The sequence below is a fragment of the Odontomachus brunneus genome, unplaced genomic scaffold (genome assembly GCF_010583005.1).
Source record: "Odontomachus brunneus isolate Ranch 3 - 2012 unplaced genomic scaffold, Obru_v1 Obru_scaffold_026, whole genome shotgun sequence".
Lineage (NCBI taxonomy): Eukaryota > Metazoa > Arthropoda > Insecta > Hymenoptera > Formicidae > Odontomachus > Odontomachus brunneus.
Genome location: NW_022639476.1, coordinates 966,489 through 985,179, shown reverse-complemented (window position 1 = coordinate 985,179; position 18,691 = coordinate 966,489). Strand labels below are relative to the sequence as shown.

General features: G+C 41.3%; 1 protein-coding gene across 1 annotated transcript in view; it reads right to left on the bottom strand.

The window, feature by feature from the left end:
- LOC116842718 overlaps window positions 1-17,185 on the bottom strand; it is a 21,409-nt gene extending 4,224 nt beyond the window's left edge. The window contains exons 1-18 of the mRNA XM_032812313.1: window positions 17,105-17,185; window positions 16,639-16,767; window positions 16,284-16,491; window positions 15,338-15,831; window positions 14,423-14,600; window positions 13,994-14,215; window positions 13,354-13,583; window positions 12,420-12,580; window positions 5,515-5,587; window positions 5,293-5,418; window positions 4,401-4,608; window positions 3,713-4,200; window positions 3,204-3,381; window positions 2,813-3,034; window positions 2,429-2,658; window positions 2,118-2,273; window positions 688-798; window positions 276-413 (exon numbers count right to left, since the gene is read on the bottom strand). Coding sequence (XP_032668204.1) covers window positions 276-413; window positions 688-798; window positions 2,118-2,273; window positions 2,429-2,658; window positions 2,813-3,034; window positions 3,204-3,381; window positions 3,713-4,200; window positions 4,401-4,608; window positions 5,293-5,418; window positions 5,515-5,587; window positions 12,420-12,580; window positions 13,354-13,583; window positions 13,994-14,215; window positions 14,423-14,600; window positions 15,338-15,831; window positions 16,284-16,491; window positions 16,639-16,767; window positions 17,105-17,140 — 3,588 coding nt within the window. The 5' untranslated portion in view covers window positions 17,141-17,185. The remainder of the gene's footprint in view (window positions 1-275; window positions 414-687; window positions 799-2,117; window positions 2,274-2,428; window positions 2,659-2,812; window positions 3,035-3,203; window positions 3,382-3,712; window positions 4,201-4,400; window positions 4,609-5,292; window positions 5,419-5,514; window positions 5,588-12,419; window positions 12,581-13,353; window positions 13,584-13,993; window positions 14,216-14,422; window positions 14,601-15,337; window positions 15,832-16,283; window positions 16,492-16,638; window positions 16,768-17,104) is intronic.
- Between the last annotated feature and the right edge of the window lie 1,506 nt (window positions 17,186-18,691).

The following is an 18,691-nucleotide window of genomic DNA, read 5'->3' as shown; positions in this document are numbered from 1 at the left end:
AATTTTAGCTATATATTTAATGGAGATAAAGCATCAATAAGAAAATTTAAAAATTGATAATTTCGTACTCGTAATAATTATTTATATTATTTCGTACTCGATAATTGCGTATACATTTATTTTAAATGCGCTTCAAATTAACATTTATTATTTAGACAGTTAAATAAACTTATATATGGTCTTCATAAGGAATAATGTGCGTCGTCTATCTTAATGGTGCAAACTATCGTAATACACAAACTATTTTAATGGCAGATGTGATGACTTTCACATACCTGTCCAATAGAATCCGGCTTGCTCTTCAAAAACTTAAGTGTCTCTTCAGCAATATTAACGGGTCTTTTGGGTATCGATAATTCCTTTCCTATTAAGATATTATCCTCAATTCTAAAATCGCGGCTATCGTTGTGACACTACGAAATTACATTAGACATGTTTAAATGCGATTCTCGATTAATAATCAGATGGAAATTAACATGTTGATATTTTTCACGTAATAACATGGAAGAAATTATGTGGTAAGTGTGCAAATGTCGAGATAGATTAGAAATTAACATATATTGACAAGCTTATAAACAATAAATTTCCAGGTCACAGTAAATGTAGAAATGATCAGTTGAGTCTTAATTATAAAATTTTTTATAACAAAATATACTTCCTACATAATTATTCTAAAACATTTCTTACCTTGTTATTAATTTCTAAATTACACATGTTGATATCGATTTTATAACAGTTACTGTCTCGTTTATTTTTGTAACAACCAAATGCGCACTGACAGCTGATTCGAATTGAAACCTAGATGATATCCTTTTTATGTTTTAATGCTTGCCACTATAAAATTTAAAATGTGAATTGAGGACCCTCGCGGACGCGATACTAAAAGAAAGAGAATTGGCTTGAGGTGAACGTATTAATGTGGGCCCAGAAACCACCTTGAGTAGGAGAAGGGGCACTGCATTTAGTGGGGTAATCTTGTCGGTACATTAAATTCGTATTATATTATCTCAGCTACTGTAATCTGGAAAATGTTATCTAAATAGATAATTTCTCAGATATTTACTGTTTTCCCCCGGGTACTTTCCTACAAGTAATGAATAAGAGATTATACAAGTTCATATAATCATACTGTGGTCGATGGAAGGAGAGTGTCGTATCATAAACGATACATATCTATCAACCAGATACGACATAAGGTCAGATTGAAATCAATATTCAAACTGAAACTTTATCTAAAAACTAATCACGACAAATAATTAGAGTTTTCTTCGAGCACGAATGGTACGTTATTAGAAAAAATAAGATAGAAAAAATAAGTTATTTTAAATTAAATTAAATTTAATTTAAATTTAATTTAAATTAAATTTTGTATAACGAATAGATCAGTAAAAATAAAAAAATAATGGGGTTAATCACTTATTTTAATATATAAATAATATATTTTACCGTAGGTTTTAAATAACTGGATAAAAAAAATTTATATCTTAAAGTTTCAGTTCTTTCTAGTAATAAATAACGCCAAGAAATGTGTGTATTTTAATTGCTTTATTATATAAATAATACTATAAAAATGAATAATACTATATACACATAATAGTGTTATAATCGTGAATATTATTAGCGCTGCCGAAACGCTTCACGAAGAACCGTTTCGACCGCGCGAGGCAGCGAATGCGCAAGTGCTGCGCTAAGCATTACCTTGTACATTCCACGCCTCGGACTTTGAACCGGGACGCACCGGGCTATTACCAAATTTGGCAACTTCCTTATTGCCAAGGCACCTCCTCCGATAAGGCTAATCATTATTATAAAAGAGCGGAAAAAACATCTTCTCGAACGGTACCGCGCTCGAAAGAATTCTTCCTCCGGCCTCTCGCCCGCGACGTGCGTACCTGTCGCACATCCCGCGTGTGAATATAAATTTCGGGAGTTAATAAATTAACTTTATTGTAAAGAATACTAGTTTATTTAATAAATAAAGTTATTTTACTACACATTCGATAACCATTGATCATCCCACTGCCACACACCCTGCCGCGCCCGCAATATCGACTCCGAATCCTTTTCTCTCGCGTCCCATCGAAAAGGGGCACGACAATAGTCTTTTAAATAATTTAGTTGGCGTAACTTTTCGCCAGTAGTTTCAGCTTTTTCTTATCAATTTTCCCAGTACTGATTCGCGGAAAATCATTCACGAATTTGATACCTGCTTGAAGTTTGCAATACCACGGTAGATTCTTATTCACTAAATCATGCAATTCCTCCTCCGTTACCTAAAAGAAAATAATTTTATCATTTGTCAATGAAAAATTAGTGTACGTTTTATTACTGATAGTTTTATTATATTTTTTATCATCATATTATTTATTATCATATTTTTCTAACATAACTGTATGATATCGCACAATTACGATACGTAATGTCTCACCTCTTTTTCGACTACTTTTTGAACGAAAGCCAGCGGTAGTTCTATATCCGTTTCGTGTGGTACTGGAACCACTACGGCCTTGAGGATCGAAGGGTGAAGCTCGAGTACCCCTTCGATTTCCGCCGATGACAGTTTAATGGCTTTGTAGTTGATGAAATCCGAAATCCTGTTGACGAAGAAAATCTCGCCGTTTTCGTCGTAATAACCGATATCTTTGGTGTGCAGCCAACCTGTACATACACGTACCAAATCACTTTTACATTTTTTAACACATCGAACACGTGAATGTTCACGTTATATCTAGATCCAGATAAAGTATCTTTTGTATGTAAAGTATCAGAGTGTCACTATGGCGAATATCATTTTGCTAGTCGAAGTACTGACCGTCCGAATCGAAGGCTTCCTTAGTTTGCTCCGGATTTTTGTGATAACCTTTCATCATAAATTCTGACTTGATACAGATTTCGCCCCTCTCTTTAGGCCCCAAAGCTATACCGGTTTTTTCGTCGGCTATCTTGATTCGTATGCCTTTGGTCACGAAACCGCAGGAACCCGGCTTGCTATTTTTTGCTTGACTCACGCACAAGCCGCCAGCATCTGTCAGTCCTGAGGGAATAAGCGTGCGTTCTCACCATAAATCAATGTAATAACGATGTTCCATGTCCGCGACAAATTTTCCCTCGACGAAACGAGATACAATCGTAACATTCGTGTTATTTTTTTCAAGCTATCGGATAACGAACTCGATGATTTTTTTCCATTCAATTAAACTTACCGTAACACTGCAGAATTTGCGTATGTGGCATAATTTTCGCAACGGTTTCGTGAAGTTCCTTCGTAAAAGGTGCCCCAGTAATGACCATTTTTCTCAAAGACGGCATAGGATATTTTTGGAAAATATTCATTTTGACATAAAGTATGGCGAAATTAGTATCAGTTCCAAGCCATGTTACCTAATAGAATTACACATTATATAGTCGTGAAAAATTGCCTTTAATAGCATTAGATAACTTTATATGATTATGACTTTATATGAGAAAAGCGCACGTTCCAAAGTCTACACTGAGAAAAATACTTGAAAACTTATTTGCGCGACATAAAGTTCATTTGTGTGAATAAATGTTATATCCCATAAGTAAAATTTCTTCTCAGTATATTAGGAAACGTTTACATCGTTAATTAAGGCCTCGTTTGAACACGACAATTTATATGGAAGAATTAATACTGATTATGAATGACTCCGCATTGTGTACGTTAGGTTAAAAAATTTGCTCCACAACTCACTCCGTGTTTCTGAATGATCTCGCAAAGCGCGATTTCCTTGATATTATCATCCGAAAAAATGATCCACTTAGCGTTCGACATAATGACTTCGATGCATTGATTGAGTCCGCCGTGCCATCGTATCGTGGGCACCCAGGCGCATATCTCGTTCTTCGCGTGAACCTCCTCGACAGGAGTGATGCTGTTATAAAGAGACGCGTAAGACAGCTCGGTTCCTTTCGGCATACCCGTGGTGCCGGAAGAACTACAGATCATCGCCAAGTCGTGGGGATTATCGATTTTCGTGCAGCGGAAGCCGTCGATCTCCGCGCGGCTGACCTGTTCCTCAAGAATGTTCGCCAGGGACACGAACCCTGGCAGACTGCCGATAACCATAACTCTCACTTGGAGATTTTCCTCCTTCGCGGCTTCCATCAGATTCTCGGCGGATTCCTCGTTCACGAAGACCACCTTCGGGGACATCAGTGAAAGGAAGTAACGCGCGGATACTGAAAATATGTACATTTTAATTGTTTGACGGGCAAATCTCGACGCGCATTATTTCCTCGCTAGACGCATTTGAGAAATCATGTGTTAACGATCGCACGTTTTATCGACGACACCGTGATATCTGCGCGATTGTTTTGATAACGTCATTCAAATAGCTGATAATCAAACTGCGCATATGGTTGTATAAAAAGTGACGTACATTTCGACACCACGTGATCCCACGGACATATTATCCCACCGATGTATAGAATTGCCAATACCGGTACACATGTGTTCAAGTGATTCTCAGTTAATATGCCAATGTTGTCGCCTTTCTGGATGCCGTGCTTTCTTAACCACAGAGCGCACTTGATGCTCCGTTCTCTCATTTCCGCGTAAGTGCATTCTTTTCCGGTGAAGGCGTCTATCTGAGCATTCGACAAAGATCTTCACAATCACACGTTAAATAATTGCTGGACGAATTGTGCGAATTAACGGTTAATTTCAATCAAAGAAATCACTTGAAGAATAGATTCACATGTAAATCACTTCTTCTGTTTCTTGAATGTTAAAAGATTAATATTTATAGCTCGTTAATGCACTGTGAGAGGAAAAATATCTAAAAGGTAAAAAAAATTATTATTAAAAATACTTAAAAATAAAATTTTTATTATTTATATAAATAATACTTTCGTAAAAATATATTTATTTCTTATTGTTATAATAAAGATACTTAATATGACAATATATTTACTTTCCAATTTAAATTTTATTACTTAAATAGAATAAACAATTGCTTTAATGAAAAGTTTAGATTCTAAAGAGATGCATGTTTTCTTGTTTTCTTATTATGAAAATATTATATATTAGTATAAGTATGTTGTTAGTAGCCATCGAATAAGTATATTTTATATTCTTTAGATATTTCTTCTCTCCACAGTGTGCGAAAAAAATTGCGGGTAATCCTTTTACTCGTTCATCTATCACTCCGTAAGTTCCTAGCCGTTTCTAAGTTCATTTCCTTGGTTCCGCTCAGCTTAGCTTAATTGAAGCTTACGGAGCTACGGATGCGATAGAGCCTAATCAATCATAAGATTTTCATGTGACGGTACCTGTCCGACGAAATCCGGCTTACTGCTTAACCTATTGAGAACCAGTTCGCCGACGTTCGCGCATACCGGATGAGTTTCCCCCGTGCCAATCAATACATTCTCCTCGATTCTGAACGACGGTACATACTGGGGGAAGGCAAGAGTGGATATGTACACCGTGACAATAATTTTACTGACGGGACGAGCGTCACTTCGCCGAGTCTATCGATAACACGTCCTTACCTCGTTGGCTTTTTCTCCGCTGCTCGTCATTATGTCAGTAAAAGTCTCTCTCTCTATTCGTCTCTCTCGACAGCTTTAGTCACGTAGACGGTCATGCAACGTACCAACGCGCGAATATATATATGCTGTAACGCACGGAACAATCGGGAACACGTCTTCACAATACAAGCTCTTTATTGCACGCACAAAGATACAATGGCGAAAAGGAAAAGTAACACGTAATTACTGGTGAACAGATAACGAACGACTATACATATATATATATATATATATATATATATATATATATATACGGAAACCCGTGATAAGCAAAAACGTACGACGAGGAAAAGTCACGTAGTATCTAAGGGCTCCGTTAGATGTGTCTGAATGGTAACAATATCGATCAAGTTATGGATCGCGTTTCTAACACACGCCATCTTTTACGACAAACTCTTATCGGTGTGTGTTTCACCACTATACTGAGAATGCTGAGTAACTGGAATCAATTTATCAATCGGTCGTCAACGAATCACTGCGGTCGCGCAGCTGCAATATCTGATAGTGCAAAAGCCGAAGATGACTGTGAACCCTCGAATGACGTTGGAGGTTCTCGCACGAAATACCGGGGGGATGTAATCTCCATGGTCCAGTGCGTGTATTCGTTCCGCGAGCAGTCTTAATTCAACGATCCGTATTAATGTCAATTAACTTTCGCAAATATTTAATTTCGAAATACACCCGCGCGCCGCTCGGGACGCGCGACCGAACCGGGATTATTCCGGCATTTCCGTTGGACGGCATAATAAATTTATGATGTCGCGGGGGTTCCCGTTCGGCGGTTTGCAAAATGCATTCGCGCCGGGCGATAAAAATACGCTTACTGAAACGGGGTTGCATTTGGGGCGTGTTGTGTGCATCGCGTCGATTCGACGCGGCGATAATTTATCGTTCACCGCGTCGCAACGGTGAAATTTTTCCGCTGCGCACTCGCCGCACCACTGTCCAACCCGACAATGCTGACAAATGTCGTTTCAGACGCCGCGGGGTGACGAGCCGGTGTCAATGTACGCTTGTCGGAATGGAACCTTGCCGGGCACGCGCGCACGAGTAAAATTTCCACGGGAAATTCTCGATGTTTTCCCATCACGCCAGATAATTCAATAGTAAACACCAGTCCGGCCGCCACGAGAGATCAGTTGAAGTGGCACGGCAAGAAAACAAAGAGTACTTAACGAGCTCTCTGCTTAAGATAGCTGTAGATAATAGTGGAATAGCTGCCGATACGCAATAAGGAGATTGAAGAGACTCGGTTAAATCCTAGAGTACGTTGGTAGAGTAAATGGCGGAACATTGACGTCACAACCACGATCACGTTATAAAGATTATCTGTCAAATAGTTCATCCTCTCTAGTAGCGTGACCGACCGTTTATTACCAGTTACGATGCACTCGCTGAGAAATTTGTGGGAAGTGTGAGTCTTTTAATACGACCGCTTATGTACGAGTTCAAGGCTTGTCGAGCTTCAAGGCGGAATCTCGATGCTGTTTCGAGGTGATTACGGATATTCTGCAGTGTTTTAATGTCTCCGCACGGAAAGAATACTACAGTTCTTTTTTTTTTATATCAATTCTTTTTGATTGTGCTATTTGTTTCTAGTAGTGCAGACCTTCAGTAAGTTTTTTTTTAAACGGTTCCGATAGTTTCAAAAAGAAAAGATTGCGAGGTAAACATCCATCTCTTTCATGCAAGCTACCATTTAATAATTAATACCTATAAAATAATTGAAGAAAGCTTTTCTTGAGGAAAATTATCTTGAATTTTTTATGAAAAAGAATTTTCTTCAATTTTTTTGCAAATAGTGGCTTGCATGAAACAGACGAATATTTACCTTACAGCCATTTCATTAAATTGTCGGAAACACAGTCTCAAAAATCGTAAGAATCGTCACGCTGAAGATCCTGTATATTATCTTTTGGATTTCCCCTGATTGAAGGAATCAAATCTTATCAGGTCTCCGGCGTTCACCGTCTCGTCAACAACGACATTATGTTATCGTTTTAACGATAAATCATTTCCCAATCTGCAACGCTTGTCGAGAATCAATAACGATAATGAAGCATTACCTTAGCTGCGAGCTCGGTTAGTGCAACGCCCTTGCCGATCGCTGCGTTATCGGTTTTGCGTTAATCAACCGTGCCGAGTCTCATTATCACATGCGCCGTTGTATCATTAATATTTCCGTTTCGTATAATATTACATAATTCCGTGAATTCTCAGAGGTGCGAGTACGGCACAGACACTCCTACACATTAAACCTCAGAAACGTTTCACTCGAACACGTCTGATTGTGAACGATTATACGCGACGAGATACCGATTGCTCATGATACAAATCGATGTCACAATCTCCCAGCGAGGAATTTCTATATGCCGATTTGCTGACTCGCGATACGCGGGACGATCTACGTTTTCGTCGGACTAGTGCCAAGCTTAGAGCACGAATCCCCTCCTCGTCGTTATCTCGTGATTTTATCGCTAGATAAAATCATGTCGCTATTTTCTTCGCTGCTCGGGGAACAGTCGCGCGACACACTCGCAGTAGTCACGCTGTTGAATTTCCAGTGAGATTACAAGAAGTCCGAGAGGGCTTCCATTCGAATAGACGTCAGCCTTTCTCAACGGCAACGCCGTGAAATTTCATATTTCTCGCACTCGTAACCGCATACTCGTTTTTCTTCGATACACCTCGGCCTTCTTATATTCGCTTTGCGGTTGTGCCTATCTTCTTTTACACACCGGGCGATATCTCTAGCGGGATGACTATAATTTCAGCCAGATCGAATATAAAGCCAGGCCGAAATTCATCACGCGGCTAGTTTCACCTCGTTACATCCGCTCGTCCGTCGCGCAATTAGTCGATAATATTGAGAGACAAATCGAGGTGAACTTTGCGAAATTTCGCTGCAGTAATGTCGCTTCGACCTTTCCTCTTATCAATTCCTTCGAATGCGATGTCGCTGATGGTAGCACGTGATCATGTCTCAAGCGGATCCAACATTCTCGCGAACGTCTGGGAAAGTCTTTTCGATTTCCCTGCACCGGCTCCATCAATCCCCCTCGACCGTCATCCCCGCGATAGATTTATTTTATCTCTAAAAGACGAGAAGTTTCTTTTAGGCAAAATTTTCTTAAAATTCGTGCACGAGGATCTTTGGGCTGACGAATCTGTGGATCGCGAATCTGAGATCAGAATTGCAAAATTCAAAATACCGGAACCAATCATGATGGCTCAAAACAGCGATCTTCTCAAAACAATATTCTTCGGACAATTTACACTACGATATGTTCATGTTTGTGCAGGTCCATATGGTTTATAATGTTCTACTATATAAGGGAGATCAATAAAGAAAGAAGGAAATCGACATGTTTTAGGTTCATTTCCCTGAGCACATCCAAATCTAAAGATTTTCTATGAGTTGGTTTTCATCAAACATTAACAATTTAGATTAGAGTAAGTATGCTGTTAGCACCCCCAACAAATAAATATTTATCAATCTTTAAATATTTTTTTCTCTCAGTGTATTTTCAAATATATTTACATAATATTAAATAAAAATGTTTCAAAGTTTCGCACGTTTAATTTGCAAACTTTTAATACTCAAAAATTGCAAATTTTTATACTCAAAAGAGAGATGGAGAGAAAAGCGCAGAAGGAAGAAGGAAATGAAAAGAAAAAGGGAAGCACGTAGCGACGAATGCCGCGGTTATACTTCCGTACAGTCGTCTTCAAACGTAAAACGCCGCGCGCAAAACTGCCACGAAGTTTTAATATTTGCTCTACAGCGCGTTTAGTCTGACTACTGCTCGTCGCCCGACAAGAGATAAACTCGACTAAGTGTTCGCAAGTAAGCGCGCGGCTCGAAAAGAAGCGCGCCGAGATAATTTCGTTCTCGTCCAACCTTAAAATCAAAGTGGTTCCGCAGACCACGGGCGGCGGAATTAAATAAGTCAGATTTAATGAAATTATTGCGGTTCACGCCGAACTAAAGCCATAAAACGACCATCGCGTCTCGCGAGGTGGTTGTCCAGCCATGATGAGAATAAAACGTTTCGCGACTTGTATTTCTTTGCATTCACTAGGCGACCATATTGCGCGTTTCAGATGGTCTTCTTTAACCTCTAAAAGACGAACGGTACCTCATATGGTAACATCTTTTTTTTCAATTATCAATCGAATCGCATTAAAAATCCTTGTACACAAGGTTTTCGATGTCGCTGATCACGAATCTGACGTAGAAATTTAAAAATTCAAAATAGCAATTCCAATATAGCGACTGAAGTCGATGGTTTTTTGTAATTTTAATTTTATATTCGTCATTTTTTAGCAGACAGTTCTTTTCATTTCCTTCTTCCTTCTGCGCTTTTCTCTCCATCTCCCTTTTGAGTATAAAAATTTGCAATTTTTGAGTATTAAAAATTTGCAAATTAAACGTGCGAAACTTTGAAACATTTTTATTTAATATTATGTAAATATATTTGAAAATACACTGAGAGAAAAAATATTTAAAGATTGATAAATATTTATTTGTTGGGGGTGCTAACAGCATACTTACTCTAATCTAAATTGTTAATATTTGATGAAAACCAACTCATAGAAAATCTTTAGATTTGGATGTGCTCAGGGAAATGAACCTAGAACATGTCGATTTCCTTCTTTCTTTATTGATCTCCCTTATATAGTAGAACATTATACAGGATCATCGAAAAGTATCGGACCCCCCTAATATCTTCAGTTAGAATGCATTTTGGAGAAAATGTCCAATAGCAAAGTTGTATGGTTTCAAGCGGGGAGTAAGATGATGACTTTGACTTTGACCTTGACCATGTCCTTCAAGGTCAACCTTAGGGACAGGGACGACCTAACCTCCCTTTCTCCTTTTCGCAGCGCCTCCGTCCCCGTTCACCTTGTCGCAGCGCCCTCATGCAGGCGCTTTGGCTGCCCTCATCTCAGACTTCTAATGTCTGGAGCAGGAATGTACAACCCAACACGGGGAAATAGGTTACAGCGCGAGAATAATAGCAGCAACATGCATATAAGACCATCATCATTGACGTTATACCAATTACTAGAGAAAAGATTTCTTTGACACCAATTTCTTTTGCTAAAAAACACAATTGTGATATTATAGTTATACAAATACCAAAATATATTTCCCATTGTACCCACGTACACACACACACACACACACACACACAAGTAACATTTCATGAGTTCTGAACAGATAGAGATAAAATCACATAGTCTCTGCGACGATGAAATTTTCCCAAACGTCACCGCGTGCACGAGGAATAATCGCTTTGCGTGCAAAATACGTTTTAATTCCAGCACGATGAAGCTCGGGTTATCCGGACTTAATCGCGGAACGTAACGCCCCGAGTAATCGAACGATTACATTTTAATGCGAGAAAAGATCACGTATTTCGCGATATTTTTGTGTTTTCAATTCGATTGGCAGAACGAGACGTTGGAATAATCCGAAACAAAGTTTTCGAATAATCCAGATTAAACCGCGTACCATTTGCTATTACGATGCGCATTGCAACGACAATCGACATTAATTATGCAAATGCGTAAATGGACGATGGAGAACTTTAACGCGCGTTTATCAGCCATTCGCGCTCGTAAATATGTAAAATTCGATGGAAGGTATAATTCATCGGCATTGAATCGCCTTGCGTGCGTTATATTCGCGTGCGCGCTCTAAGTGCTCGTTAATGCAGTCGCCCGTTGTATTACGCGAACGTTGGCCCACGTTCTCGTCAAATGAGAGTACGCTTTTATCCAACCTTGCTCCTCTTCTCCCTCTCTTCTATCGAACACGATCGGGAGACGCAGAGACATCTCAAAAATAAATACGCATCATGATTTTTGTCAATAACCATTTATTTATGTCGACCTGATAAAGTGAAGTAAGTGATCATTTAAAAAAGTTATGGTGTCTATTCACTTTTGTGATGTCTCTATATCTCTCTCTCTTCCTCTCCCTCCCTCCCTTCCTCCCTCCTTATTTCTCTCTCTGTCGCAGTATCACGCGGAGTTTCTGCCGCTTCGTCGAATTTCTCTTTTTGATGCACACACCGTGCTGTATCGCGGTACTCAGAGACGTACGTACGTACGTAATAGGGACGACATAACGTGAATGTCCTGCGACGAGAAAATTCGCTCCAACAATGGCAAGCGAAATAGACGAGCGGGACGTTCGGGAAATCTCTTCGGGTTTCGTTCTAACGTTTTGACGAGGGTTCTCGCCCTTTCGTGATTGTAACGATACTTCGTATCGCGATATCTCTACGCCGTTCACGATGCCCATTTGTATCTGGCGATAACCAGCGACGCGGAATAAGTACGCGGACCTCTTCCAGAAAAATGTGTCCCAGAGATAATGCTATCTCGCGCGCATACACACTATTTGTCGGTGGCGTTTGTGCGCGATTTTATCGTGCTGCATTTCGTACGCATCGGGAGAACGCACATGTACGTACGTACGAATCTATATTCGTTTCTCTATCGAAACATTATAGCGCCCGATAGTATAATACCATATTAATTGGCTTGTCATAAATGCGGAGCGATATGTATTCTAATGTATCGTTACACACTATCGTAATATCATATTTCATCGATAATCACCTAACGAATACGCGTGAGCCGAGCATGCGTGTGCGTTGAAACGAGGCTCTACGAATATATGTAACAGGAGGATAATATTCTGCTTGAAATTGTATAAAATTAATTTATTAAAGAGGCATCGCGAACAATATTATTATTGCGCGTGTCGAAAAGAGCGAGAAATACTGAAGAGGCCTTGAAGAACGATATAAATACGCGATATTCGGTGATGCTTGAAGTAATGCGACATTTCTCAGTTCGTCGCGTAACTCTTGGCAATTTGTTTGAGCTGCTTCTTGGCGATCTTTCCGGTGGCTGTGCGAGGCAGCTTCTCCATGAATTTAACTCCCGCGTGTAGCCTGCAGTACCACGGCATGTTCTGCTTCACCAAGTCGGTTATGTCGAGCTCCGTCACCTGAAATTTACGTGAGAAATTGTAATGTAACGTACGTAGGGCAAGACGGTGAAACTTAGGGTTTGCAGTAAATTGAGACCGTACGCGCGCGCGAAAGCGGGCTAATCCTCTTTTTAGCGAGAAAAAAGAAAAAAACGTGAGATTTATGTAGGGTCAACTTTCTCCTTGAGGAAAATTAACCACCAAACGAAGCGCATGCATCACTTCGAATATTATACACAAAACATTTCGGAGAAGATATTCTCCCCTAAAAAGGAAAAGAAATGTAGAACACACAGTTACAAATCTCGCGTACAAATGTTAAAATTTCACATGTTATCTATTTTTATTTCAATGTAAAATATTATCGATATGGTATTATTTTCGTGATGTTTCAATGTGTTATATCAATGTCAACTTAATACTTTGACGTTTTTTTGTAAGTCACCTAGAAATAGGATATTATTTTGAATTTTTTTAATGCAATTATTAAAAAAATGACATTTCTTAAAATCACTTTAATATTAACAGTAATATACCACAAATGAGTTATTTTTACACAAAATTTAGAGTGGATTTTCTGGAACGTGTAAAAAATGTTAAAATCAACATTTAATTTTTTATTGTACACGGAGATAATTCGGTAAGAATAGAGAACAAAGTCGAAGTCGATTTCAACAATTCAAAGTCAATGCGGGAGTGGGAGAAGATCTCAAGCGTCAATTAAAAATTCGCGATACAGTCGACGAACATTCGAGTTTGTATCACGGGTCTCAATCGGCCGAAGCGATTACCTCTTTGCCGGGCACTTTCGCGACAAAAGCCATAGCATGTTCCTCATTGATGTTGTGCGGCACCGGCACAACGGCGACTTGGAAGACTGCGGGGTGTTGCTGAATCAAAGCTTCGATTTCCGCGGGCGATATCTTGATAGCTCTGTAGTTGATGAACTCCGACATTCTGTCGACGAGGAAGACTTCCCCGTCGTTGTCGTAGTAACCGAGATCGCCGGTATGTAACCACCCTAAAATTGAAATGCTTTAGATAGTAATAGACGTGTGAGAGTATTGCAGTTTTTAATCATCTTACAACGCGATACACTATGCTTCGATATCAGATTTTAACGATCCGATTAACCCGATTACCACTACATACGCAGTTTGATCTTTACAAGAAGTGTTCTCTAAATTTCTTGAAGCAGAGTCTCGCTCAAGGCGAGTGACAATATTCACTCGTAAAGTCAATTATTATTATATTTGGTGAAAGTAATTTTAAAAAATTTACTTGCGAGGGTTAAATTTCGATATCATTGCGTTAAGTAGAAAAGAAAAAAAGGACAAGACGACAGGCATAAAAGAGGGAATGATATTTTGGAATTAAAACCTCCGCTCTTGGTCCCAAACAATAGCAAGTGTCGAACTATTTCACGCTTACCGTCCGAATCGAGAGCTCTCCTCGTGGCCTCAGGATTGTTGTAGTATCCATTCATCATGTACGACGATTTGGCCCATATTTCTCCGGTTTTGTTGGCCCCCAAGACCTTTCCCGTGTTAGGATCGACCACTTTCAGCCGTCCTGTTTCGCACACAAATCCGCAGCTGCCTGGTTTACTGTATTTCGTCTGACGGGCGCATAATCCACCATAATCCGTCATTCCTGCAGACAGTCGGTGCAAAAACCCATTGCCATTTTCCCTCGTGTCGCGCATACGTACACATATATACACGTGTGTGTATTTCCAATAAAACACGGTAACTCCCGTCGGTTCGCGGGATAATCAGGTCGCGAGCAACCGAACGATACGTTGATAGCGAGTTATCACGCGGCCTTGCGATCCCGATAAGTCCTTCCCCGACAACTTACCGTAACTCAGTATGACATCGGTGTGCGGCAAAAGTTTCACCAGCGTCTGCTGCAGCTCCCCCTTGAAATGCGCGCCGCCGAACAAAAGGATTTTCAATGTTGGTAGTCGGTACTTGCTTAATACGCCGAACTTCACCAGCCGAATAGGGAAGCAGGAATCGCATCTAAACCAGGATACCTGAATGCAAAACGACGCCGTTAAACTCGAACGCTCCCGCGGTATTACTACCCGCACGAGGCGATAAATCACGCGGGTACAACTATCGCGGCCCGTTGTAGACGCGCCTCAATTCGGGCTCCGGTGTTATCCTTTAGCAAATTCGTCGTGCGACATAAATTAACACAAATTAACGCGGGCGCGCGAGCGAGGCGTAATATCGAGCGATGGGCGAGAAACACACCGCCCTATCTTTCGCAAGGATATCCTCAAGTAGTAGAAGTAACGAGCGCGAGCGAGCGGAGGTCGCTTACGGAGTGCGCGGATAAATCAGGCCGACATCGTCGAATATATTAAATTTTATCTCCGCTGCATAAACGCGCGATTAATCTCCGCCACGACGAGAGTCGCGTTGGAAAAACGCGTCGATTCGCTTCGCGAGTTGAACCCGAAATCAAATCGATCTGTTACCATCGAAATCCTTCTCTCTCTCTCTCTCTCTCTCTCTCTCTCTCTCTCTCTCTCTCTTTAAAATTGCAGGCGCGTAATCACTATTATTCACCGGCGCCACCGACGATCGTTTTATTAATCCGCGTCGCTGTTATCGACGAGCGCGAGCGTTAAAGAGCCGCGATATCACCGAGAGCCGGGCATTAACGCGCGATCAATCGATCAATCGATTGGTTTATTCGCCAATTCCCATGGACAACGCCGTCTTTCTTTCTCTCTCTCTCTCTCTCTCTCTTATTCGCACTCACTTCATACTTCTCGATGAAACGACATAGGCCCTCGTCGTCGTCGTAATCTGGCACGATAATTCGCTTGGAGCAATCCAGAATCGCCTTGATGACGATAAACAGGCCGCAATACCATCGCATAGACGGCGTCCACATGGATACGTGTCCCTTGAGATCGTGGACCTTGACGTGGGCCATGTAATTGATCATAGCCGCGTGACTGATCTCGGTGCCCTTCGGAAAGCCACTAGTGCCCGACGAGCAAACGATCGCAGCAACGTGCTTGGGGCTGGTGAGCTTCGCACACTCGAATTCGTCAATCCACGCGGTGTCCTGGGAACGCAGGACAGCCGTCAATGTTGCGGCGCGTCCGACGAATCCGGCCGAGTCGGCGAACACCACCAGCCTGGTATCCATGTTGTTCTCTTTGACGACCTGCGCCAAGCACTCGGCCGATTCGCCGTTTACGAACACTATTTTCGGCTTCGTCAGCGAGAGAAAATAACGCGCGGTCACTGAAACCGGAGAAATCTTGCGTGAATATTCCCGCGATAGCGCCGTTGCGCACGTGTGAAAAACACCACGGAGTTCCGCTATTTTCGCTGTCATATTTGCGCGAATTAAAACGGGAACGTCCGTCCGACGTTCGGATGGACAACGCTTCGAATTCGCGGCGAGGGATGAAAGGCCGTAAAAGCGCGCACGCCGCGGGTGACTATCTCTCCCGCGCTAGTACGGCTTTTTTTATGCTGCGTGACGTCGATTGATTAAAACAAAAACACGCGCGCGAGCGTGCGTGCGTGCGTGCGAAAAGAACAACATGAAAACAACGCGGGTACGAATGTTTCGCAACAATGTCACTTTTGGCGCGAATTCAGATCCCGCGTCGGAGCGCGGTGTGGCTTTTTTTTAAATGCCTGGCGCGCGGAGGTGGGAAACGCGAGAAAACGAGGCTGAAGTAACGTACTTGGAGAAAGTTCGTTGTCCCATGGGTTGCTAATGGCGCCGAGATAGAGTGCCGCGAGCAACGGCACGTATGACTCCAGATGATTGTGAGTGCAAATGCCGATTATGTCACCCGGCTGAACACCCTGCTCTCTCAGCCACAGCGCGCATTTTACGCTTTTCTCCGTCATTTCTGCGAAAGTGGTCTCCGCGCCGGTAACCGCTTCTACCTACGCACAAGGGGGAGATTCACGATCGAGCGTGAGGTTAAGTGGCGAATTTCAGGGGAGAATTTATGTTAAAATCGATCGAACGAGACCTGTCGTCCCGCGGGTACGCGAGTTTGCATGTGCAAGCGGCTGTGTGTGCCCATTTACCTGCGCAATAAACTCCGGTCTACTCCTCAGCTTCTCCAACACTAACGCTCCGACGTTCGTGCATTTCTTGAGGATCGGCGCCTTTTCGCCAATCAAAATGTCGTCCTCTATTTTAAACGTCAAGTCACCCTAAAAGGATATACGACGATAATTAGTCTGCAGTCGTAAATTATGTTTTCGCGTACAGAAAAAATAAGAATATCTTTATTGTTGACATTTTAAAAATAAGGTTAAAATGAGATTATATGGCGTTGAGCGAACATAAATTAGTCTCGAGTTAAAACGAATATAGTAAAATTATTACAATCATTTTTTCTCATATATAAGCAAGAATATTGTAATACTCTGTGAAAAAAATATAAAATTCTCAATAGATCCGAACGTGACACGTTAAGATCCGTATGAATGACATTGACGATTCGAAATTTTAACAAATCGTTGCATACGTATCATGACTTATCCGTACCTTGTCGGTGATATCTTCGTGCTTCAAGTTCACCATCGCGAGACTAGAAAGGAGAGCTCGACGCGCTTGAGAAACGACAAACTGCGGAAATTTGTAAAATCAACTAAGCCATACCTTCACTATTTATACGCTTTTATTCAGCGTGTTACTCACACTACCATACGTTAATACGTTATCGTTAATTGTTGGTAAACGTTATCGTAAATTGTCTGCCGCGCCCGCAGTTCCCCTCGCCCCGCACCCCCCCCCCCTCAGAAGACCTGGGTTAGAACCCGCCTAGTATACCTACTGTTATCATTAATTGCGATAACGTATCAGACGATGATGTATTGTTGTAACCACGAGGGAAAAAGTTTGAAGGAGCATTTCAACGAATAACTCGGTTCAACTGAAATGCTTCCCCGTCGCGATGAGTAACGCACAAACGAACGGTAGAGATTCGTTCCCGCCGATGGATCATCGAAACATGCGAGTTCTCGGAAAGATCTGATTGAGGGGAAAAACAAGAAAGATCCATTCGCAAACGCGTTACGAAATAACCGACGAAAGATAAATATTTGCATGCAAGCTCGGACGCGAGTCTCGTCCGCAAACATTGTCTATCTTTCCAGCGAGCAATTTCAAGCGCAGCGCTGATTTGACGTCACGATCTGGCTACGTTCTGCGAAAATGACTTTAGTATTGATTTTAATTCTCCCTCCTTCCTTCCCCCCTCTCTTTCTCTTTCGTTTAGCAATTCGACGAAATTCATTATCGCGACTGCTTTTCTTACAAAGTTCTCTCTCTCTCTCTCTCTCTCTCTCTCTCTCTCTCTCTCTCTCTCTCTCTCTCTCTCTCTCTCTCGCTTTCCCTCTCCCGAATCGAATAGCCACTGGAAGCCGCGCAATTTCTTAAGAATATCAATGTTTTCGATTATCGCGACGAAACTTGGCACGCCGCATCGCAGCGCCGTTGGGCAACTAATTGGATAAGTCTGGTGGTCGGTTCCACTAAGTTCTAACCAATTTATGAATGCGGCAGTCAGACACGAGACTGCACTATACGCCATCGCGGACTCAAGGTGACGGAATGTTCTTGTTTCTCGAACTTTCCATCACTATCGACGATCCCGATATCCTTGCCTGCTGTCTCATCCCGCCGATGTCCTTTACTCCATGCCGACTTTTGCCCGCACACATCCTTGCACTCGCGATATCACTCGTTAATCTTTCAACTAGCCGCGATCTCGAGACCAATAATAAATAATCAACGTTTCAATATCCACGCGTGTCTAAAGAGAAACCTTTTACTTTTCGCCTCGTTCACCATTTTGCTGCCACTTTAACTTTTGCGATCAATGAATCACTTATTAATATCTTAATAAGTAACGCTTCATTGATCTATCTATTAATAGACTTAACAATAATTCTCTGCTTATGACTGAGTCATTGTTTTATCGTTCGATGTATTATATATGAGAAGAGATATCATTTCGAGAGAGATATTACTAATGAAATAATTTGAGATTCGTCATTTCTGCATATAGCAAAGACCGAGGCCCAAGGACCATGTTGACCATGCATTTCGTCCATGCACGGAAATTATGTT